Source organism: Panicum virgatum, chromosome 5N (assembly GCF_016808335.1).
Source record: "Panicum virgatum strain AP13 chromosome 5N, P.virgatum_v5, whole genome shotgun sequence".
Classification (NCBI taxonomy): Eukaryota; Viridiplantae; Streptophyta; class Magnoliopsida; order Poales; family Poaceae; genus Panicum; species Panicum virgatum.
In genome coordinates, this window is record NC_053149.1 from 50,500,289 (window position 1) to 50,523,956 (window position 23,668).

Sequence of the window (23,668 nt, forward strand, 5' to 3'; positions counted from 1 at the left end):
GACCTTGGGTATTCTAGCTGTAGGTATGAGGGTCTCAGCCTCTCAAGCAGGCATTATCAGCCTCTGTGTTTATTCAAATGCATCGAATATTGAGAACCTGACCACAAAGCCATGTTTTTTTGTATATCTCAGATTCGACGCCGCCATGGAGAGACGTCATCTTCAACAGGCTACCAGCGGCGGGGCGAGCTTGAGGAACTTGGCGCCGCCGGCCCGCTCCATCTCCGGTGGCCGCAAACCTCCTCGGCCGACTACCTCGACACCGTCCAAGAAACAACGCCAGTCCTTCGTCGCTCCGCTTCCCCGACCGAGTGGTGGCAGCCTGCATCAACCAAGTACCGGCGGCGGCCAGCATCCACTTCCCGGCGGTGGCTACCATCAAAGCACCATGAAGGCCCCGATGCCAAGCATCTCTGAGCCGTCCTGCCTACCATCTCTGCCACAAGTATCCATGTCATCCTTTGGCCACGCCGCTGACTGGGACACTCAAAGCGCCTCCTCAACACCAGCACTCGACTATGAGGCCACCGTAGACGACTTCAGTGCACCCAACCTCTTTGACTGGACCCCCACCCCGGACTCCACCCAGGTAATCTAGTGTGATATCGAATTGCATTGTGTGCTATGAAATTTCCATGTTCCAAATTCAGTTTCTGGTTTCACCATTTCGATGTACAAAACTCAGTTCATAAATCCTGTTATATGTTTTCACATTTCTATTACCTTCTAACATGTCGAGCTTTTGTAGGATTCAATTTCTCCAGGAGGTTTCGTCAATTTTATGACACAAGAAACTGAGCTGGAGGTTGATGTGCTGATGCAACTTCAAGGCAGTGGAAGTAAGAGAGGTGGCAATTACCACCACGATGAGGATATCCAGCTCTGCAGATCTTGGATTAACATCACAACTGATCCAATCACTGCAAATGACCAACCAAGCAAGTCGTATTGGGCAAGGATTGCAGAGCACTTCCACGACCACAAATGTTTTGAGTCTGATAGAACTACTGCTTCGCTCGAGAAAAGAATGGGAGGCATACTGAAAGACTGCATGAGATTCCAATCATTCTACGACGAGATCGAGCGTCGACATCCAAGTGGTATTCCTTACACTGAGCATGTAAGTGGCATCGAACATCGCCTTTGTTACTTTCAATGTTCGAATGCTTATTATCTTCTAATAATTGCTTCATTGTTTTCTCTTTCTTGCAGATAAAAGAAGCTCAAGCTCGATATGCTCGAGCTGACCCCAAAACCAAGTCCTTCACCTTCATCCACTGCTGGTTGGAGGTTAGGCACACCGAGAAGTTTCTATCTCTGCAAGAGGCCATGAAGCAATCAAGGAGGCCAAGCACATCAGACAAGCGTGCTACACCAGCTGAAGATGAAGGAAATGAAGCAGGTCAAGATTCGACACCAGCTAACTCTTCCATGCCTGCTGCCAAGCAAGATCGACCTCCGGGTCGGAAACAGTCGAAGGAGAAGGTGAAGAGGAATGGACGAGGAGTTGATGAGTGCATAGAGGTCTGGGGCAGCTTTGTTCAGATGAAGGTGGAAGAAGCAAAACAAAAAAATGAAAGGTGGAAAGAAGCTACCAGGATTGAGCAGAAGAAGCTTGAAGAATCTACCAGGCTTGAGGAGAAGAGGCTCGAGATAAAGGAGCGGCCGTTGATGTGGGAGCAAGAGCAAAAGATTATGTTCTGTGATCTCAGCTCGATGGACGAGAGTCAGAGGGCCTACGTTCGAGTGATGAGGGCACAGATTGCAGCGGCAAAGGTTGCCTCACTCAATTCGGGGGCAAGCGAGCATGCCAGCGGGGCGGCTGGGGATGACGTAAGCTCCGCGTGATCCTTTCCTTGTCTCAGTTCTGTTTGCTTTACTTGTCGTAGGGGCCTCTTCAGAAGAACATTCAGTCATTTCTGGTTTAGCATGGATTGGAGTCCAGTGTAGGATTGAAGCTCATCATTTGTTCGTGATTGTTCAGTTTGGTCAAATGTTTATTTATCTGAATGTTTCTATTCAGATAATGACTGAGTGTTTATGTTACTCTGAGTTTGTTTGCTGGGCATGCCATGTTTATCAGGATGTGTGCTGGATTACAAAGCTGAACATCTCCCATGTAACAGTTTGCTTTGCCATGTTCGTGTCCACTCTCAAGGTCAGGATCAACAAATTAAGTCAAGTACCTTCTCTGAAGTTCAACAAAGGATCATCATATTGTTGCAGAATCAAAGGAGTATAACTCCATCATATTGTTGTAGTTTAATACTCATCATTTGACAATGCAGGATAGCAAGAAGAACACAACAGCACAGAAAAATGGATACAGAATGATGCTGCTCAGAACATGAAATGTCTTCTCATTAATGCCATAAAACCTCTTTAAGTCTGTACACATGGATCATCAGAGACTTAAATGCCATAAAACCTTGAATACCTCAACTACCTAGAACTATGGATCGCCCACAAATGCTCGACGAGATCGTTTCGGAGCTGCTCATGTGTCGATTTATCCTCGATCTCTTGATGCATCTTGAGGAACTCCTCCAACAGCTGCGGATCACGATGCTCGTAGTCCTTAGGGTCCAACACCTTGGTAACAGTACCTTTCTGATTGTAGTTGAAGTCATCCTCGTCCTCTCTCTCATCTTCAATGATCATGTTGTGAAGGAGGACACAAGCCTGCATGATGTACCATATGTCCTCCTTACTCCACATTCTCGCAGGCCCCCGTATCATAGCAAACCATAGCTGGAGTACCCCAAATGCCCTTTCTACATCTTTTCTTGCAGCTTCTTGTGCCGCCGTGAAGTGAACTTTCTTGTTCCCCTGCGGGTTTCGGAAAGCTTTGACAAATGTCGCCCAAGTAGGATATATCCCGTCAGCGAGATAGTACCCCATCGTGTACTTGTTTCCATTGACTGTGTATTCCAACTGAGGTGCCGTCCCAGAAGTGAGTCTGTCGAAAAGGGCAGAACGACGCAAGACGTTGATGTCATTAAGCGAACCAGGCATACCGAAGAAAGCGTGCCAGATCCAAAGATCATGAGACGCAACGGCCTCCAGGATCATAGTAGGGCCTTCCTTGTGGCCTGTGTACATCCCTTTCCACGCTGTAGGGCACTTATCCCATCTCCAATGCATGCAATCCACGGAACCAAGCATTCCGGGGAATCCTCTTGCAGTATTCATGGCCATCAACCTCTGTGTGTCCTGGACATTGGGGGCCCTTAGGTACTCCTCACCAAAGACATCAAAAACTCCTCTGACAAAATGCTGTAGGCACTCGATAATGGTGCTCTCTCCCAACCTGACATACTCATCCAAGAAATCTGCCGGAACTCCGTAGGCAAGCATTTTGAGAGCTGCAGCTGCCTTCTGAATGGGAGAGCCGCCAAGAGCCCCAACCGCATTCGGTCTCTGTCTGAAATACTCGTCATGAGCCTCTAGAGCCGCTGCTATCCGCAAGAAGAGGGACTTGGACATCCTAAACCTCCGCCTGAAGTGCTTATTGTTGTACACAGGCTGGGGCGCGAAGTAGTCCAAGTAAAGTCTCTGGTGCCCTCCCTGGATGCCTCTTTGCACATTGTGCCGACCCGGCAACGAGCCACGGAATTTCTTCTCGCTCTGCTTCCTCTTCAATCCAGTAAGAATGGCACCAACCACAAAGAGGTCATCATCGTCAGATTCCTCCTCTTCATCCCACCACCGCTTAAGAAGGCTATCCATTTATAATATCTGACCTGTACATACATTAAAATAAGATAATCAGTAGCTAGAGGGAGATGGAGTACTGCAAAGCACAATGTTGGGCACGTAGTATTATAAAGCACAATCCAGTACATATATTAAAATAAGAAAGTCAAGCTAGTGCCAAATGATATTTCAGGTATTCGAAGGAGCAATTGATAATGATATTTACATCAGGTCAGTAGTTTACAAAAAAGGGTTCATATGCCATTTCATGCGTGTTGTTTCTTTAGCCAATCTATATATCCAAAGCCCAAGAGTAAATCAAGTTAGCTAGTTTATAACGTAGACTCAGAGTGATTGTGCAAGGACAGAGTGTGCAATATGAAAGTAATATAAAATACTGGATATGCTAATGTAAGACCAGCAAGATATGCTTGTACACCTGACATAATATAAAATAGGTGACAAAAGAAATATCATATGTTAACAAGAATTTCAGGTAGTGAAGCATATGCTATAATACAGGAGGCATTGCATTGGACAGATCAAAAGATCAATTTTTGATGGTCAACAACAACAACAACAACAGTTTGTACACCATACTATCTGTTCAACAACAAGAAAAAGTTTGGCCACCGAACTACCTTTTGGAGTGCTAGCTGATTGTTATATATACTGCTACTACTATATATGGGCAGTACCAATGGCCTTGCCTGCATCTACATGAGATTGGGCGGAAGCAAAACATATCGTGCTTGCCATCTCGCCCACGGGAGCAAGCTCACAATTTGACCAACTGAGCTCCAGGACCACCAAATCGAGTTCCGCTATGCAGAGTTGAGCTCGACAACCACCAAATCGAGCTCCTCCGCACGAAATCGAGCTCGGTGACAGCCAAACCGGGCTCCTACCAACGAAGGGAGGCGGGGGAGGAGTAGGAGACAGAGCCGCACCTGCGAAGGCGATGAGGTGGTGCCGGGAGAGCGAGGTGGTGCCGGGCGACGAAGGGAGGCGGCGCAGCGGCTCCTGCGCCTGCGGGTCTCGCAGCAGGTTGAAGAGCGAGACGACGACCCGGCCCACCTGCGAGGCCGCGACGGAGACGGCCGACGCCGTGGGCGCAAGCAGGGGCGGGCCGGTGACGGGGTGCAGCGCGGCGACGTCGTCGTCGAGCTGCAGCAGCAGCGTGGGCGGCAGTGGCGGGACGACGCCGGAGAGGCGGTTCCCGCGGAGGTCGAGGTGGACGAGCGGGTCCCGCACGGGGCCGCTGGGATGCCGCCGGCGAGCGCGTTGTGGGAGAGGACGAGGGGCGGAGCGCCCGGAGGCGGAGCAGCGGTGGCGGGACGACAAGCGGGCGGCGGCGCGGGGGTTGGAACGGGTGGGAGAGGTGGGTGGGGGTGACGAGGGAATGACAGGTGGGGCCCATTTGACAGATGAAAAAATGGAAGCCCAGTTTACTCAGCCTGCTGGAGTGGAGGCCCATATTTAGGTGAGTAAAATTTAGAATTGGACTTCTAAATGGACTTTTGCTCACCTAAATTTAGCAGCCCCACTGGAGTTGCTCTTAGTCTTCTTGATTTTGGTGCCGGCACTAAAAATTAAACAATTGATTAACTAAATAATACAGTAATGAGGGGTATATGCGTCTTTTTCTACCTCCATAATCTGACTAAAAAACCCAGAACGCTCTATATTTTAGGACGGAGGGAGTAGACTCTATAATCTGACTAAATAATACAAGGAGGCGAAGTGACATAAAAAAGACACAACAAAAACAAAATAGGCCGTGCATCATTATTAAAAAAACTAAATTACATGGGGCTGATAACCATGGCCTGGCCCGAGGAATCTTAACAATTCGATTTCACACCATACTCGGATGTAAAAAAATCGGTGCTACGCCAATTTAAATAGAAAAAAAATGGCCTGACGACTTAAAAGAAGTAAATCTCAATAATATTTCCCTCCGTTCCAAATCAAATATCGTTTGGGGAGTAAACTTTTGACTATGGATGAAAACGGTGGTTTAGGTCTAAAGCAGCACAGTGATAAATTTGACATGACAAATTTGAGGCACTAAGCTACTCCCTCTATTTTCAATTGTAAGTTATTCCAGCTTTCTTAGAGAATCAAAATATTTCAAATTTATACAATAAAATAATAATATTTATGATATCAAATGAATATAATTAGATTTTTCATTAAATATACTTTAATAGTACAGATCATGAGCGATAGCGAAGCCTTCAGTCTATTTTTGAAAGCCCCACAACTAGCTATCTTAGCAGACAACTATAATTGGTGCTATAAATCTTTGTAATCTTTCTAATATTTTTTGTCAAGCATAAAAATAATTTAACTCCATAAGAAAATTAAGATGACCTACAATTTGCGGAGTGAGTAGTAAAGATTATTCCAAGTCGGGAGGTATATTCCGAATTAGGTTTGACGGCACCCCTGTAGGAATCTTCTTTTTAGATTCTTGACTGCTGACCACCGCACAAGAGAGCGGCCACCGGAGTCCGAAGAAAACTGGCCCGTGCCGACAGGGGTGTGTTTAAGATCCGCGAAAAGACGGTAGAAAAAGTCACATCGGATACTGTAGCACTTTTCATTTGTTTGTGATAAATATTGTCCTACCATGACCTAACTAAGCTCAAAAGATTCGTCTCGCAACGTACATCAAAATTATGCAATTAGTTTTTTTATTTACCTACATTTAGTATTCCATGCATGAATCGTTTTCTATATTTAATGTTTCGATGTGATTTCAATGTGACGAAAAATTTGGAAGAGTTGGAGGGGGGAGTGAACACAGCCCAGGACGTCTGACGGGTCAGAGTCAGACACCCAGACGGTCAAACTTCAGAAATAGCGTAACAATCGGTAACAAATGGAAGCGGGAGCATTCGCATATTTCAGAAAGTACGCTTGCTGACCGTCTGCACCAGTGGCCCATACAGGCAAAGCACAGAAGAAACGAAAACATAAGGTTGTGCCAGTGCCAGTGCACACCAGCAATAAGGCTATGTCCAACGGTGCCCTGTAAGGCTCCCTCCCCCGCAGGTACGGGGAGCTTTGGGGGAGGAAGCCCTCCAATGGCTCCCCCCATGGCTCCCCTGTATATTGGGGGGAGTTGAAACTCCTCCTACGTATGGGGGAGTTGAAACTCCCCCTATATCTCTAATCACACCGTTTCTTTACGATATTAATCTCGTTTGAGCCCCGTAACACGATAATAATGTGTATTATGACAGTATAAATACTGTATGTTTTTTTAAATTCAAAAACGTTAAATAAATAGTTAGTTAATGAGTGATAGTATATAGGGGGAATAGATATGAGGGGAATGGTTGGAGAGGAGTTATAGGGGGAGGAATCTTTTGGAGGGAGGTAGTAAAATATAGTAAATAGTACGTTTGGGGGGAGTTGGATGGGGGAATGGTTGGAGAAAGCCTAACAAGCAGAGCTCGACTGGTATGAAACATACACAGGCTCAGTCACCAACCATCACAGTAGCATTATCATACGGCATCATACGAAAGCTGCATTGTAGAATGGTGTGAAACGCACAAGAGCTTACAACAATGTTTTTCGCAACACACAAATGACAGTTTCAGAGTCTTAATGAGCAAAATAGATTAGAATCCTTGACCTACACTACACATCATCAAACTAACACAATTCTGACAACATAGCAATCTCCCACAGGCCACACACAGCATAGAACGGCACCAGCAAACATTCTGACAACTTGATGTCTGCCTTTGCCTGCCTTGAAGGGGGGCTGCTCACCCTCACTACACATCATCAAACTAACACAATTCTGACAACATAGCAATCTCCCACAGACCCACAGGCCACACACAGCATAGAACGGCACCAGTAAACATTCTGACAACTTAATGTCTGCCTTTGCCTGCCTTGAAGGGGGGCTGCTCACCCTTGCTTTTCCTCCCTCTCACGGTTCCACTGCTCAATCTTAGCCCTGCGCTCCTCACTGCTCTCCCTGACGGGGCTTCTTGCACGCCTGGGAGGGGGGCTGCCACCATGCCTGCACCTCCCTCCATCATCGTACCTTTCCTACCTGCTGCCTCCACCCCTGCGCCCACCACCGCCACCATGGTAGTCATCACGGTCACGACCACCGCCACCATGGTAGTCGTGGCCACGGCTGCCGCCGCCACCACCGCCACGGTAATCATCTCGGTCACGACGCACACTCCTGTGATGTGGGCTAGGGCTGCGGCTCCTTCCCCTGTTTGGTCTCCTGTAACGCCCAAAGAGCTTTTTCCTCAGATCCCTATTAATCTGCTTCACATGCATAAAATTGCAATATCCACCACGATTGCAGCTGTTCTCCTCATACTGTCTGCAGGTTGCTTCACGAAAATCAGTAACTGGGGAGAAGTCGACAACAATCGGGCGGCCAGAGTAAAAGCGGCCCTGAAGGGCTGTATGAGCTGCAGCTGCCTGATCTTCCTCCCTGAATTGGACATAGACATTGCCTATCATGTGATCAGCAAGGTTGTCGCAGACATTGAGGTTCTCAATCTCACCAAATTTGCTCAGTTCTTCAAAGATATCCTCATAAAAATCTTCAAAATGCTCCTGCATCTTGCGAGGATCAATTGGCTGGCCTTGAGCATCAACCCCAGGGGTGATCATGTCAGGGTGTTGATACATGTTAACCAGCACAAGAGTCGGTGATATGGTTGGCCTATTATGCAGACGGGAGCAACGATCCCCATGGCGGCAAGCCCCAATCTTTTTCTGTACCAAATATCGAAGCCAAGTGCTCCGCCATGATTCAGAATAGGTCCAACTAATTAGAAGCCTGCAGAGAATATGTTAACAGATCATTAACCCTCTAAATTGAGCGGTGTGCTCCCTGATACATGAAAGCGCCCCAAACTTTAATTGGCCTTTGCAGTACTGATGAACAATGTAATAACACAAGATATCAGTGGCATCAACACAAGATATATTTCAAGTGATGTTGTCACCAGACATGTGAAGATGACAAAAAAGAAAATATCATCATGAAAGTAAGTTCAACTATGTCCATGAACTGTATTTAGTTTACAATATTACCAACACATTAGCATCAAGCACATTTACCCGTTCATTTTGAACACTGAGGTTAACTGCCCAAAAAAGGAGCAGCTACTCAGACCTGCAGTCCCAATACATAACAGGTCTGGAGTTCTTGCAAAATAACACTAATCCCGCTTCTTATGACCTAATCTGCACACTAACTCAAATTGTTAATAACAGAATAAAATGAGCATAAATTGTTAATGACATAGGAGAATTTAACATTTCTCCTACTGCAGAGCATAAATGAATATCTGCATTCTGTTACTTAGCCTAAACTATGCACACCGTACAAATAGTTAACACCAAAGGTACAACCCCTGCAACAGCAAAATGAAGATATACTGATAGTGTCCCTGCAACTGCAACTGCAAAGAGACCAACAAGGCAAAAACAGAAAGCAATGCAACTTTTCGCCTTGCACAAGAGCACCTCCTTCTCAGGTAGGCCTTGTAATATCCGTCCGGCAAAGAATTTTATTTCAGCCAATTTAAAAACCTAATCTGCACACCATTTAAGATCATTAAAATCTAATCAAGTAAGACAACCAGGAAAAGAAATAAAGTATATTACTGTCAAGAATACTGATGTAAAAAGAAAAACAGCACTTCCAAAAATACACTCCTTAAGTTCTTAAATATGTGATGTTTAGGACAAGCTGATTACTTCAGAATAAACCAATTAGCTTGTCCTAAACATTATATACTAAAAAAGGAGGACGTATATATTTAAACTGAAGCACATTTTTGCTGAACAAAAATCAAGATACAATAAAATATGACTAGAATCCTGTGTGCTAAAACAGTTTCTAAAGCACATAACGCACTAGGTGGGTGGTGCCTAGCACCTTATCCCCAATTACACAGATCAAAAAGTGTTAGCATCATATCTATAACAGACAGTCAGCCATAAAAGAACTGCTTGCAAGATGCTGGCACAGTTTAAAAACAAGCTAGGTGATTGCTTCAACAATACTAATATAAGTTTTAGCCAACAACAAAAATGCAGCATTGGTTTTCTGAAAACAATGAAACACTCCAGACCACATGGCCAACAATATTCACATCAAATTTAATTTCCATGTCACTGATTAGGATGGTTTCCCAATCAAAATATGGTACAAGAGACTTGTGCGCGCGAATCGGCTTGGTGAAAACAAGCTAGTATCACCTAAAAGATGCACAGAAACAGGCACACTTAACTGCCAAGGGACATTACACCTTAGCTTTAATTTACAGGAAAACAGAAGATCACTGGTAGAACTTCCCACTCAACAAAGCAAAACTAACAGTGGTAGCTAAACCAATACAATTTTGAATTTTCCCTAGTTACGATTTGGCTTCACGTGCACGGACTGTCCAACACACTAACAGAGCACCCATGTCATGAACCACTGTTAGTTCCCAAATCAAGCAGCAGGTCGACAGCGCTAGTCACAACGGCAGCAAGAAAGGCGGCTAGGTTTAGCTAAACCCTAAGTTTTGCGGGGTAAAATAAACCAAACTTGCTGCTGCACACAGCAAACAAATTCGCAACGAACTGGAATCCCGTCCCAAAAATAAGTGTTCGGATTTGAGGCGACACAGCAAATAAAAGAGCCTGCACAACGTAACAGACAATTCTTCCAAGCAAGCTAGGGTTTGCTTACCAGCGAGAGAGAGGAAATTTCGAGTCCAGATGGATCCCACTCTGCGACGGTGCGGGGGAGATAAGGACGGCGGCGGCGGCGGCGGCTACAGGAGGAGGAGGAGAGGCGTGGTTGCGGGTGCAGGCTGCCCAGGATCTGGAATTCTAGACCGAGGCGCGTTCGGCGGCGCCGCGGTCAGGGGAGGGAGAGCCAGCGACAGGGGGCATTAGCGAACAGAGCAGGTCCAGAGGATCTCCAATTGATTACCCATACCTTATACTTAAAGTTAAAACATATTTTCTTTCCATGACCAATAATTACTTTTGATATACAAACTATCAACACTTAATCACCGAAAATTCCCTTCATTAAGATGAGAAGGAGGTGTGTTTTAGTAATTACCAAAAACTTTTAGATAATGGGAATTGTTTGGTAATCTGCTGTAGATCTCTAATTACTAAAATATTAACTTTTTGGTATCCGGAAGAGAGATAAATAATATGTTGGAGACGAAACTTTTGATACAAAAGCTAGTATTATGCTAAGACTCGATTCAAAGCTAACAAATTTAACATGGGATGGCCAGAAGGGAAATATGGGACTAGAAAATAGAACAAAAGAATTCATTAAAAAATTAAAAAATTCTAAATATATTGGCGGTTTGATGAGCACGTGTTTTGTAGTCTCTCACTTATCACCATAACTCACAGGATCACTAAGTATCAATTTTTTTAAAGCCATGTATAAAGTGCTAGAAGCTTGAACAGCCCCATGCGTCACAGAAAGATCAGGATCTCTCCATACCTGCACTCGAAATTCTAGCTAGATTGCTATGTGGTCGTCACACTTCTAATTAATGGCAGTTCGGCGTGACCACTTACTTGTTTGTTTCCTTTCATTTCATTCTAAAAAAATCTCACATGCATGGTGTACTAAATGAAGTCTATTTACAAATTTTTTAAAAAATAGGTGTAACTTTTCGCGACCAATCTAATGACATTAATTAATCGATAATTTGCTACAATAATGTTACAGTAACCCTACTCTAATCGCGCGGTTAAAGGCCTCATTAGATTTTTCAAGGTCACTAGCGTGGGGGTTCTGAAGTTAGTTTTGTAAACTGACTTTGTTTGACACCATAATTAATAGTTAAAATATTACTATTCACTAGCACAGCACAAACCAAATAAACAAAAACAACTTTTAGTTTTAGCTTTGTTCAGACTGGGGCGCTCCAAGGTGGATGTAGATGGGCGCCTCACCGTCTTGAGGAGCCAAGTTGAGGTCGATGTTGTGGACCGAGAAGGTGGGGGGCAGAGGAGGTGCCGTGTGCAGCCGCGGCGGCGCCACGCGAAGCTGTCTCCCCGTCTTCGAGAGTAGAGAACCCAACGAATCATCCGTCGTGGAGCGCTAGGTGTGACGGAACCGCCAAATTAAAACTCTAATTAAGCGTAATGGCCGTCATTTGAACACATCGGGCTCATTAGCTTAACGGTTTAATTTGGCGATCCTTTCTCAACCCACGTCCCGATCGAAACATCACCGATAGTCCCACGCGAAGGTGGGCGCAGATGGTACAAGCACGACACATATTTGAATATACAACAAATATACATAGCACTTGACCTTAAGTTTTACAAACTGAGTTTGAATAAATACATAATTCGCAAACTTTACAATACTGAAATCCCGGTTCGTCTAGAGGAACGGGGCCTACAGCTACCAAAAGTGAGCCCTAGAGAGATCCCTAACTAAACGTCCGGCTCCACGACCACCCATCCCTCTGCATCCCGGCGGATGAACTTGGCGCAGCAGGGACAGAAGTCTACGTCTGCGCGCCCTGAAAATATTGTGGCAACAAACCCTGAGTATACTAATACTCAGCAAGGTTTACCCGACCAGTGGGTATAACTTAGCCCAGATATCTAGACATGCAAGGCTTTTGGCTGGTGGTTATTTTGCAGAAAAAGCAACTAAAGTAATTCCTTACTTTCATTATTTTAGCTTCAGATTCTATATGAATTAACTCTCATCTAATATTTGCAAAGACATACTATAGCAATCATGGTGATGCAAGCAAATAATTTGATGAGCTCAATATTTTATATGAACATACCTAACTCACATTCTACATTTTTGCTACGGTGTGACAAAGAGACCAAGGCCCTCATAACCGCGAGACACGGCGAATCGATCCGATTTAACCTTGCAAGGTGGACCTAACCAACACGGCACGTATTTGCCCCGTCGGACTATACATACCAACCATTCCCCTCCCCGCCTCGAACTACAGGAACCAGCCCAACGACATATGGTCAGCCGAGCTCAACGTGAGACCACCAAAAGTAAACACATGCATCCCAATTATCCGCGACTACTCGACTCGCCCCAGGAGTTGGGTGCGGGTTCCTGTACTTTCGAAGCAAGGCAGTACTCGGCTTACCGGTTTCGACTACCTCCTACTCCCGGCATGCGGTTAGTACAGTTCAATCCCCGATCAGCACTGCCACATCCACCGGTCCTTAATCGACACAGACGGGGCTAAGACACCCAGGAACCCTGTCCTGCTGCCATACCTATCCATCATCCCCGCCCGGTCTCACATTTCCATGTTCATTTCGAAACCAATCTCACATACTGAATCATATAAAGATAACAACGTATCTCGCGAGTAACCGGAAATTACTCGACTCCTAACATCCTACATCTCGCGAGTGCAGGAGACCACTCGTCTTCTACCGGTAACATTAAGCTTAGCACAACTATCGTCCTATACATGCTAGTATAACTCCGGGAATCCTATGAATCATGCAACTAGGGTTCCAAATAATTCCTGAACTTAATGCACAAGTAGTAGAAACATACATAGGTGTCTTAATTTAAAATACTAGGATGTGCACCGGGGCTTGCCTTGCGCCTGCTGCTCAACACTGGGGTCAGACGGGCCTTGGGCCGGGTGCTCACACCTCTTCTCTTGGGCTTGAGTCGTTTGCTCTTGTGGTGCCGCGATCACCTCAAAGACGGCTCCCTCAGATGCGGATGCTACACGTATGCATATGAATTAAATGAGTGCAGCCCAAGAATGCAACTAGTTTACTTTAACTGAAATACCCTGCAGACTGTCCGCGCCCGAGTGGCGGACTGTCCGCCGCACTATCCTACCAACCCAGCAGAGGCAACAACGTCTCTGGAACTTTTTCCCATTTTACCTGCGGACTGTCCGGCCACCCCTGGCGGACCGTCCGCAGTTCAAGTACTCAATCTACCAGAGGCGAAACCGTCTCTGGACAATTTCCTAGACTCTACTGCGGACTGTCCGCGCCCAAGTGGCGGACCGTCCGCAGTTCGCCCCAGCGAACCTCCAGAGACGACTTCGTCTCTGGAACAAATTCGAGCCTCAATGGCGGACCGTCCGCTCCCCGGTAGCGGACTGTCCGCAGTCAAACGTGCAAAAACAACCAGAGGCAACACCGTCTCTGGACAAAACTATCCTGACTGGCGGACCGTCCGCGCCTCCCAGGCGGACCGTCCGCGATCACTAATTTCTGACCCACGCCCTAGGCGGCAGCAAGGGCGGCGGCGATAGCGGAGGCCGTGCTCCGGCGCCGGCGACACTCCATGGAAGGGGAAAAAGGCTGTGAAGCATAAGGGACTCACCACGAATCCATTCCCGCGGTCGGTTCGAGTGGAGGACGACCGGAGAGGCGGGTCGGCGGTGGAGCAAGCTTCAAGCACCTCCAATGGTGTCCGGTGGTGGTGGAAAGATTCCGGCCGTGGAGAAGCCGATTTAGGGGTTTGGGAAGGTGGAGGAGGTGCCGAGGAATGTTCCCATGCAAGAAATCAAGATTTGGTGGACGGAGGAGGGAGATCGAAGCAAGGGGCGACGATGGCGCGGGAGCTCGAGCTCCGCTCGGCTCTGGAAGGAAAGAGGAAGAAGAGAGGATTGACGAGTGGGTCCCACGCCCACCCAGATAAATATCTGGGCGACGCCTCGCGGACTGTCCGCCATCACCTCGCGGACTGTCCGCGTGGCGGTTGTTACAATCCTACCCCCTAAAAGAAATCTCGCCCCGAGTTTAATGAATCGCTAAAGGGAGAGTTATAAATTGGGGTGTACCTTGGTAGACTTGTAGCAATTCCGGACATTTAGTCCGAACAAATTCCTCCGTCTCCCAAGTAGCTTCCTGCTCGGAGTGATTGCTCCATTGCACTTTATAGAATTCACTGGTTTGATTCCGAGTGACCCTGGTTTTGTGATCAACAATTTTGATTGGGTATTCGGGATAGACAAGGTCGGGTTCCACTTGTAGTTTCTCAATGTCAAGCACCTTCTCTGGAACACGGAGGCATTTCCTGAGCTGAGATACGTGGAATATATTATGAACCACGGATAAGTGGGCAGGAAGCTCCAAACGGTATGCCACTGGCCCACATTGCTCAACAATAAGAAAAGGCCCAACATAACGAGGTGCGAGCTTTCCTTTCACCCCGAACCGTTGAACCCCTTTCATTGGAGATACCCGCAGATAGACCTGATCCCCCACTTGAAATAGGGTGGATTGACGCTTCTTGTCCGCATAACTCTTTTGTCGGGATTGGGCAATCTTCAAATTTTCCTGAATGACCTGAACCTGCTCTTCTGCTTCATTCACCATATCGGGCCCAAAGAAAGTTCTCTCCCCCGCTTCTGACCAATTCAAAGGCGTTCTGCATTTCCGTCCATATAAGGCCGCAAATGGAGCCATCTTGATGCTTTCTTGATAACTGTTGTTATAAGCAAACTCGGCCAATGGCAAGCACTCATCCCATTTCTGACTGTAGGTGAGCACGCAAGCTCTAAGCATGTCCTCTAATATTTGGTTTATTCTCTCTGTCTGACCGTCAGTCTGGGGATGATAAGCCGAGCTGCGGAGGAGCCGAGTGCCGAGGGCGGCATGAAAGTGCTCCCAAAACCGGGCAATGAACTGAGCACCCCGGTCCGAAATGATTGTTTTTGGAATTCCATGAAGACTCACAATGCGATCTATATATAGCTGAGCGTATTGCTTCGCCGCATGTGTGGTCTTTACCGGTAGAAAATGGGCCGACTTGGTGAGACGATCTACAATAACCCATATCGAGTCATACCCCTTGGAAGTTTTGGGTAGACCGACGATGAAATCCATACTAATGTCTTCCCACTTCCAGGATGGAATACTCAATGGCTGCAAGGGGCCGGCTGATCTCAAGTGGCTAGCCTTAACCCTCCGACAGGTGTCACATTCTGACACATAACTTGCGATTTCCCGCTTCATCCTTGTCCACCAAAACCGCTGTTTCAGATCCTGATACATCTTGTTGCTGCCAGGATGGATAGAATACCTAGAGAGGTGAGCCTCATCAAGAATTTTTTTCCGGAGTTCTAAATCCTTAGGTACCACCAGCCGGTTCTTAAACCATGACACACCCTCGCCATCTAGCTGAAAACATGCCACACGAGGGTCACTTTCCATGAGCCTCTGCCTAATCCTTTCCATGCCAATATTATCTCTTTGAGCGGCAATAATTTGATCCCGCAGTGTTGGAGTGAGGGTAATATGAGTAAGTGTACCCTCAGCTACTATAGCCAAATTCAACTTCTCCATCTCTTGGCATAGAGTTGCATGCATAGGGGTTACTGAGATACAGTTGCAACTTGCCTTTCTGCTCAATGCATCTGCTACCACATTAGCTTTGCCCAGGTGATAGTGGATTTCCAGATCATAATCCTTAATCAATTCCAACCACCGTCTCTGGCGCAAGTTTAGCTCATTCTGAGTAAAAATATACTTTAGACTCTTGTGGTCGGAGTATATATGCACAGGATTACCCAGAAGATAATGACGCCAAATCTTCAGCGCATGCACCACTGCTGCCAATTCCAAATCATGAGTGGCATAATTCTCTTCGTGTCGCCTAAGTGCTCTGGAAGCATAAGCTATCACCCGCTGATCTTGCATAAGGACGCAGCCAAGGCCCGTACCTAATGCATCACATACAAACATCAAGGCCAGAATCATACCTGGCTAAGTCAAAGGCGGAAATGAGAATGCGGCCAAAACTCATACCTGATGCATCACAATAAACATCAAATGGTCGAGTGATATCTGGCTGAGCCAGGACAGGAGCAGACGTCAGAAGTCTTCTCAAGGTCTGGAAAGCCTGCTCACAATTGTTGCCCCAACTAAATCTCACTCCTTTCTTGAGTAATTCGGGCATGGGCCTAGCAATTTTTGAGAACTCCGGTACAAACCGGCGATAATATCCTGCTAGCCCAAGAAAACTTCGAATCTCAGGAATAGAGGTAGGAGCCTGCCAATCCAGGACATCCTGAATCTTGCTAGGATCAACAGAAATCCCTTTGTCCGAGATGATGTGGCCCAAGAACTGGACTTTCTTGAGCCAAAAATCGCATTTGCTAAATTTGGCATACAGCTTGTGCTCCCGCAGGCGCTGAAGCACAATGCGGAGATGCTCTGCATGCTCTTCTTCATTCTTGGAAAATATAAGAATGTCGTCGATGAAAACAACGACAAACTTATCTAGCTCGGGCATGAATACCGAGTTCATGAGGTACATGAAATGAGCAGGGGCATTGGTTAGCCCGAAAGACATGACCAGATATTCAAAAAGTCCGTATCTGGTGGAAAAAGCTGTCTTGGGAATATCCTCAGCTCTAATCTTTATCTGATAATAGCCAGAGCGGAGATCAATCTTGGAAAATACTTTGGCCCCGAATAGCTGATCAAACAGAATATCAATCCGGGGAAGGGGATATTTATTCTTGATTGTGACAGCATTTAGAAGTCTGTAATCCACACACAACCTGAGGCTTTCATCCTTCTTTTTCACAAAGAGTGCAGGACAGCCCCAGGGTGACTTGCTAGGACGGATGTAGCCCTTATCAACCAATTCCTGCAATTGCTTCTTTAGCTCTGCTAGCTCATTGGGTGGCATCCGGTAAGGTCTCCTAGATATCGGTGCCGTACCCGGTTGCAATTCAATGGCAAATTCCACATCACGGTCCGGTGGCATTCCAGGCAAATCATCCGGAAAGACGTCCGGATATTCACACACCACTGGTATGTCCTCTAGCTTCTTGCCCTCGGCGTGGTGCACCGCATGAGTCAAAGACGCTGGATCCCTCAAATTCAAAGTCATACTACCATGAATAGAGGAGTTGATGTGCACGGATTGTGAGGTCGTGTCCAGAGTAACTCCCTGACCCTCCATCCAGTTCATTCCCAATATAATATCTATCCTTTGGGTTGGTAACATTATCAGGGCCATAGGGAAAAATTTTCCTTGCAACTGTAGGGGTACTTGCTTAACAAACTGATTGGTGATTAACTTTCCCCCAGGCGAATGAATGTGGTATGGCTTGGGCATGCTTTCAATTTTTAATCCCAGTCTAACAATACACCCCTTGCTAATAAAGGTATGAGACGCCCCTGAATCAAATAATACTGTAACGGGTTGTTCATTTACTGAGAACGTACCCGCCATCACTGGAGCTCCCTCAGGAATACCCTCGAGGGTGGTGTAGTGCACTTGCCCCGGCTTGAAGTGGGCCACTTGCTGCTTCTGACCCTGCTGGCTCGACTGCTGGCCTTGCTTGGGTGGCATTGGGCAATTCCGTGCAAAGTGACCCGGCTGCCCGCAGTTGTAGCACGGAAACAGATTGGGGCGCACCCCCGGCTGCTGCACCCAGACCTTCTGCTCATTCTGCTGAGGAGCAGGAGGCCTGACCGTCCCCTGTGACTGAGTGTACTGAGGGGGCCTGTATCCCCACTGCTGCTGTGGCTGGTGCTGAAAGGGGGCTCGCTGTGGGCCCGACTGCACCAAGCGAAACCTCTGAGGGGCACTGCTAGAGGATCCCGCTGCCGGCGCCTTTCTCTTCTTTTCTGCCTTGTGAGCTAGGTGGGCATCCTCCTGTATGATAGCCCCGTTGACTAGCTCACTGAAACTGTCGAACCTGACCATCGCCAAGCGATCCTGGAGCTTGGTACCGAGCCCCTGCCTGAAACAGGCCTGCTTCTTCTCGTCAGTGTCCACATGGTACCCAGCATACTGTGAGAGAGTGTTGAATGCTTGGGAGTACTGTAGTACACTGTTATTGCCCTGCTTCAGGGCCAAGAACTCGGTGAGCCTCCTGCGAATAACCCCTGCAGGAATATGATGCGCTCTGAAGGCTTCCTTGAACTGTTCCCAAGTGAAACGAGTGTCCGCTTCCCAAAATCCTAGTTGACCGGACTGTCCGCGGAGAGTCTGCGGACCGTCCGCCATGCGCACTGTCCACCAGATTCGGTTCCACCCGGCTCTGGTAAATTTTTCTCAAGGTCCGGGGGACCGTCCGCGGGTCCTCACCGGTCTGTCCGCTGAACATGTCTCGCGACAGTGCCTCCGGTCCGGCCGACGACACTCTCGCAACCTTTCACGCCCCCTACCAACCCTCTCGATCCGTACGTCATCTACAAAGGTCCTTAGGATCGTAGACTCACACCCCCATCAATTCCAATGGAAAAACCCCAGAAACCCTACAAAAATGAGATGCATGCTCGCCCTACGCTCAAAACCCATTTTTATATTTTTAGAAAAACTCGAAATTTAGTCATGCCTGTACCACCCTCGGTGCGTTTCGGCTCTGATACCAGCTGTGACGGAACCGCCAAATTAAAACTCTAATTAAGCGTAATGGCCGTCATTTGAACACATCGGGCTCATTAGCTTAACGGCTTAATTTGGCGATCCTTTCTCAACCCACGTCCCGATCGAAACATCACCGATAGTCCCACGCGAAGGTGGGCACAGATGGTACAAGCACGGCACATATTTGAATATACAACAAATATACATAGCACTTGACCTTATGTTTTACAAACTGAGTTTGAATAAATACATAATTCGCAAACTTTACAATACTGAAATCCCGGTTCGTCTAGAGGAACGGGGCCTACAGCTACCAAAAGTGAGCCCTAGAGAGATCCCTAACTAAACGTCCGGCTCCACGACCACCCATCCCTCTGCATCCCGGCGGATGAACTTGGCGCAGCAGGGACAGAAGTCTACGTCTGCGCGCCCTGAAAATATTGTGGCAACAAACCCTGAGTATACTAATACTCAGCAAGGCTTACCCGACCAGTGGGTATAACTTAGCCCACATATCTAGACATGCAAGGCTTTTGGCTGGTGGTTATTTTGCAGAAAAAGCAACTAAAGTAATTCCTTACTTTCATTATTTTAGCTTCAGATTCTATATGAATTAACTCTCATCTAATATTTGCAAAGACATACTATAGCAATCATGGTGATGCAAGCAAATAATTTGATGAGCTCAATATTTTATATGAACATACCTAACTCACATTCTACATTTTTGCTACGGTGTGACAAAGAGACCAAGGCCCTCATAACCGCGAGACACGGCGAATCGATCCGATTTAACCTTGCAAGGTGGACATAACCAACACGGCACGTATTTGCCCAGTCGGACTATACATACCAACCATTCCCCTCCCCGCCTCGAACTACAGGAACCAGCCCAACGACATATGGTCAGCCGAGCTCAACGTGAGACCACCAAAAGTAAACACATGCATCCCAATTCTCCGCGACTACTCGACTCGCCCCAGGAGTTGGGTGCGGGTTCCTGTACTTTCAAAGCAAGGCAGTAATCGGCTTACCGGTTTCGACTACCTCCTACTCCCGGCATGCGGTTAGTACAGTTCAATCCCCGATCAGCACTGCCACATCCACCGGTCCTTAATCGACACAGACGGGGCTAAGACACCCAGGAACCCTGTCCTGCTGCCATACCTATCCATCATCCCCGCCCGGTCTCACATTTCCATGTTCATTTCGAAACCAATCTCACATACTGAATCATATAAAGATAACAACGTATCTCGCGAGTAACCGGAAATTACTCGACTCCTAACATCCTACATCTCGCGAGTGCAGGAGACCACTCGTCTTCTACCGGTAACATTAAGCTTAGCACAACTATCGTCCTATACATGCTAGTATAACTCCGGGAATCCTATGAATCATGCAACTAGGGTTCCAAATAATTCCTGAACTTAATGCACAAGTAGTAGAAACATACATAGGTGTCTTAATTTAAAATACTAGGACGTGCACCGGGGCTTGCCTTGCACCTGCTGCTCAACACTGGGGTCAGACGGGCCTTGGGCCGGGTGCTCACACCTCTCCTCTTGGGCTTGAGTCGTTTGCTCTTGTGGTGCCGCGATCACCTCAAAGACGGCTCCCTCAGATGCGGATGCTACACGTATGCATATGAATTAAATGAGTGCAGCCCAAGAATGCAACTAGTTTACTTTAACTGAAATACCCTGCGGACTGTCCGCGCCCGAGTGGCGGACTGTCCGCCGCACTATCCTACCAACCCAGCAGAGGCAACAACGTCTCTGGAACTTTTTCCCATTTTACCTGCGGACTGTCCGGCCACCCCTGGCGGACCGTCCGCAGTTCAAGTACTCAATCTACCAGAGGCGAAACCGTCTCTGGACAATTTCCTAGACTCTACTGCGGACTGTCCGCGCCCAAGTGGCGGACCGTCCGCAGTTCGCCCCAGCGAACCTCCAGAGACGACTTCGTCTCTGGAACAAATTCGAGCCTCAATGGCGGACCGTCCGCTCCCCGGTAGCGGACTGTCCGCAGTCAAACGTGCAAAAACAACCAGAGGCAACACCGTCTCTGGACAAAACTATCCTGACCGGCGGACCGTCCACGCCTCCCAGGCGGACCATCCGCGATCACTAATTTCTGACCCACGCCCTAGGCGGCAGCAAGGGCGGCGGCGACAGCGGAGGCCGTGCTCCGGCGCCGGCGACACTCCATGGAAGGGGAAAAAGGCTGTGAAGCATAAGGGACTCACCACGAATCCATTCCCGCGGTCGGTTCGAGTGGAGGACGACCGGAGAGGCGGGTCGGCGGTGGAGCAAGCTTCAAGCACCTCCAATGGTGTCCGGTGGTGGTGGAAAGATTCCGGCCATGGAGAAGCCGATTTAGGGGTTTGGGAAGGTGGAGGAGGTGCCGAGGAATGTTCCCATGCAAGGAATCAAGGTTTGGTGGACGGAGGAGGGAGATCGAAGCAAGGGGCGACGATGGCGCGGGAGCTCGAGCTCCGCTCGGCTCTAGAAGGAAAGAGGAAGAAGAGAGGATTGACGAGTGGGTCCCATCCCTACCCAGATAAATATCTGGGTGACGCCTCGCGGACTGTCCGCCGTCACCTCGCGGACTGTCCGCGTGGCGGTTGTTACAATCCTACCCCTTAAAAGAAATCTCGCCCCGAGATTTAATGAATCGCTAAAGGGAGAGTTATAAATTGGGGTGTACCTTGGTAGACTTGTAGCAATTCCGGACATTTAGTCCGAACAAATTCCTCCGTCTCCCAAGTAGCTTCCCGCTCGGAGTGATTGCTCCATTGCACTTTATAGAATTCACTGGTTTGATTCCGAGTGACCCTGGTTTTGTGATCAACAATTTTGATTGGGTATTCGGGATAGACAAGATCGGGTTCCACTTGTAGTTTCTCAATGTCAAGCACCTTCTCTGGAACACGGAGGCATTTCCTGAGCTGAGATACGTGGAATATATTATGAACCGCGGATAAGTGGGCAGGAAGCTCCAAACGGTATGCCACTGGCCCACATTGCTCAACAATAAGAAAAGGCCCAACATAACGAGGTGCGAGCTTTCCTTTCACCCCGAACCGTTGAACCCCTTTCATTGGAGATACCCGCAGATAGACCTGATCCCCCACTTGAAACAGGGTGGATTGACGCTTCTTGTCCGCATAACTCTTTTGTCGGGATTGGGCAATCTTCAAATTTTCCTGAATGACCCGAACCTGCTCTTCTGCTTCATTCACCATATCGGGCCCAAAGAAAGTTCTCTCCCCCGCTTCTGACCAATTCAAAGGCGTTCTGCATTTCCGTCCATATAAGGCCGCAAATGGAGCCATCTTGATGCTTTCTTGATAACTGTTGTTATAAGCAAACTCGGCCAATGGCAAGCACTCATCCCATTTCTGACTGTAGGTGAGCACGCAAGCTCTAAGCATGTCCTCTAATATTTGGTTTATTCTCTCTGTCTGACCGTCAGTCTGGGGATGATAAGCCGAGCTGCGGAGGGGCCGAGTGCCGAGGGCGGCATGAAAGTGCTCCCAAAACCGGGCAATGAACTGAGCACCCCGGTCCGAAATGATTGTTTTTGGAATTCCATGAAGACTCACAATGCGATCTATATATAGCTGAGCGTATTGCTTCGCCGCATGTGTGGTCTTTACCGGTAGAAAATGGGCCGACTTGGTGAGACGATCTACAATAACCCATATCGAGTCATACCCCTTGGAAGTTTTGGGTAGACCGACGATGAAATCCATACTAATGTCTTCCCACTTCCAGGATGGAATACTCAATGGCTGCAAGGGGCCGGCTGATCTCAAGTGGCTAGCCTTAACCCTCCGACAGGTGTCACATTCTGACACATAACTTGCGATTTCCCGCTTCATCCTTGTCCACCAAAACCGCTGTTTCAGATCCTGATACATCTTGTTGCTGCCAGGATGGATAGAATACCTAGAGAGGTGAGCCTCATCAAGAATTTGTTTCCGGAGTTCTAAATCCTTAGGTACCACCAGCCGGTTCTTAAACCATGACACACCCTCGCCATCTAGCTGAAAACATGCCACACGAGGGTCACTTTCCATGAGCCTCTGCCTAATCCTTTCCATGCCAATATTATCTCTTTGAGCGGCAATAATTTGATCCCGCAGTGTTGGAGTGAGGGTAATATGAGTAAGTGTACCCTCAGCTACTATAGCCAAATTCAACTTCTCCATCTCTTGGCATAGAGTTGCATGCATAGGGGTTACTGAGATACAGTTGCAACTTGCCTTTCTGCTCAATGCATCTGCTACCACATTAGCTTTGCCCAGGTGATAGTGGATTTCCAGATCATAATCCTTAATCAATTCCAACCACCGTCTCTGGCGCAAGTTTAGCTCATTCTGAGTAAAAATATACTTTAGACTCTTGTGGTCGGAGTATATATGCACAGGATTACCCAGAAGATAATGACGCCAAATCTTCAGCGCATGCACCACTGCTGCCAATTCCAAATCATGAGTGGCATAATTCTCTTCGTGTCGCCTAAGTGCTCTGGAAGCATAAGCTATCACCCGCTGATCTTGCATAAGGACGCAGCCAAGGC

General features: G+C 47.5%; 3 protein-coding genes and 1 non-coding gene across 5 annotated transcripts; 1 reads left to right on the forward strand and 3 right to left on the reverse strand.

Annotated features, from left to right (window-relative positions):
* Positions 1 to 223: 223 nt before the first annotated feature.
* LOC120675977 (glutathione S-transferase T3-like) lies at positions 224 to 1,892 on the forward strand. Its single transcript, XM_039957175.1, has 3 exons — positions 224 to 589; positions 749 to 1,120; positions 1,213 to 1,892. Exons 1-3 carry the CDS (start codon positions 389 to 391, stop codon positions 1,846 to 1,848), a joined length of 1,209 nt encoding a protein of 402 aa, XP_039813109.1. The 5' UTR covers positions 224 to 388; the 3' UTR covers positions 1,849 to 1,892.
* A 304-nt stretch (positions 1,893 to 2,196) lies between these two features.
* Positions 2,197 to 2,283, reverse strand: LOC120677078. The gene has a single exon (XR_005676143.1). It is a non-coding gene; the product is annotated as a small nucleolar RNA Z199 (small nucleolar RNA).
* Positions 2,198 to 4,817, reverse strand: LOC120675978 (putative nuclease HARBI1). The gene is made up of 2 exons (XM_039957176.1): positions 4,647 to 4,817; positions 2,198 to 3,743 (listed from the first exon to the last, which is right to left on the reverse strand). The coding sequence occupies exon 2, from the start codon at positions 3,727 to 3,729 to the stop codon at positions 2,443 to 2,445; it is 1,287 nt and encodes a 428-aa protein (XP_039813110.1). The 5' UTR covers positions 3,730 to 3,743; positions 4,647 to 4,817; the 3' UTR covers positions 2,198 to 2,442.
* A 2,400-nt stretch (positions 4,818 to 7,217) lies between these two features.
* Positions 7,218 to 10,672, reverse strand: LOC120673220 (splicing factor U2af small subunit B-like). 2 transcript variants are annotated; one of them, XM_039953972.1, is made up of 3 exons: positions 10,436 to 10,672; positions 8,812 to 9,290; positions 7,218 to 8,527 (listed from the first exon to the last, which is right to left on the reverse strand). In XM_039953972.1, the coding sequence occupies exons 2-3, from the start codon at positions 8,817 to 8,819 to the stop codon at positions 7,774 to 7,776; spliced, it is 762 nt and encodes a 253-aa protein (XP_039809906.1). In that variant the 5' UTR covers positions 8,820 to 9,290; positions 10,436 to 10,672; the 3' UTR covers positions 7,218 to 7,773. The 2 variants fall into 2 exon arrangements, with proteins under 2 accessions (XP_039809906.1, XP_039809907.1); XM_039953973.1 differs by lacking the exon at positions 8,812 to 9,290.
* Between the last annotated feature and the right edge of the window lie 12,996 nt (positions 10,673 to 23,668).

Excerpts from the sequence above, each read along its gene's own strand:
- LOC120675977 (XM_039957175.1), top strand. The coding sequence starts at position 389 with ATGAAGGCCCCGATGCCAAGCATCTCTGAGCCGTCCTGCCTACCATCT. Across the intron at positions 590-748 it reads CCACCCCGGACTCCACCCAG|GATTCAATTTCTCCAGGAGG; the intron begins GTAATCTAGTGT and ends GAGCTTTTGTAG. Across the intron at positions 1,121-1,212 it reads GTATTCCTTACACTGAGCAT|ATAAAAGAAGCTCAAGCTCG; the intron begins GTAAGTGGCATC and ends TCTTTCTTGCAG.
- LOC120675978 (XM_039957176.1), bottom strand. The coding sequence starts at position 3,729 with ATGGATAGCCTTCTTAAGCGGTGGTGGGATGAAGAGGAGGAATCTGAC.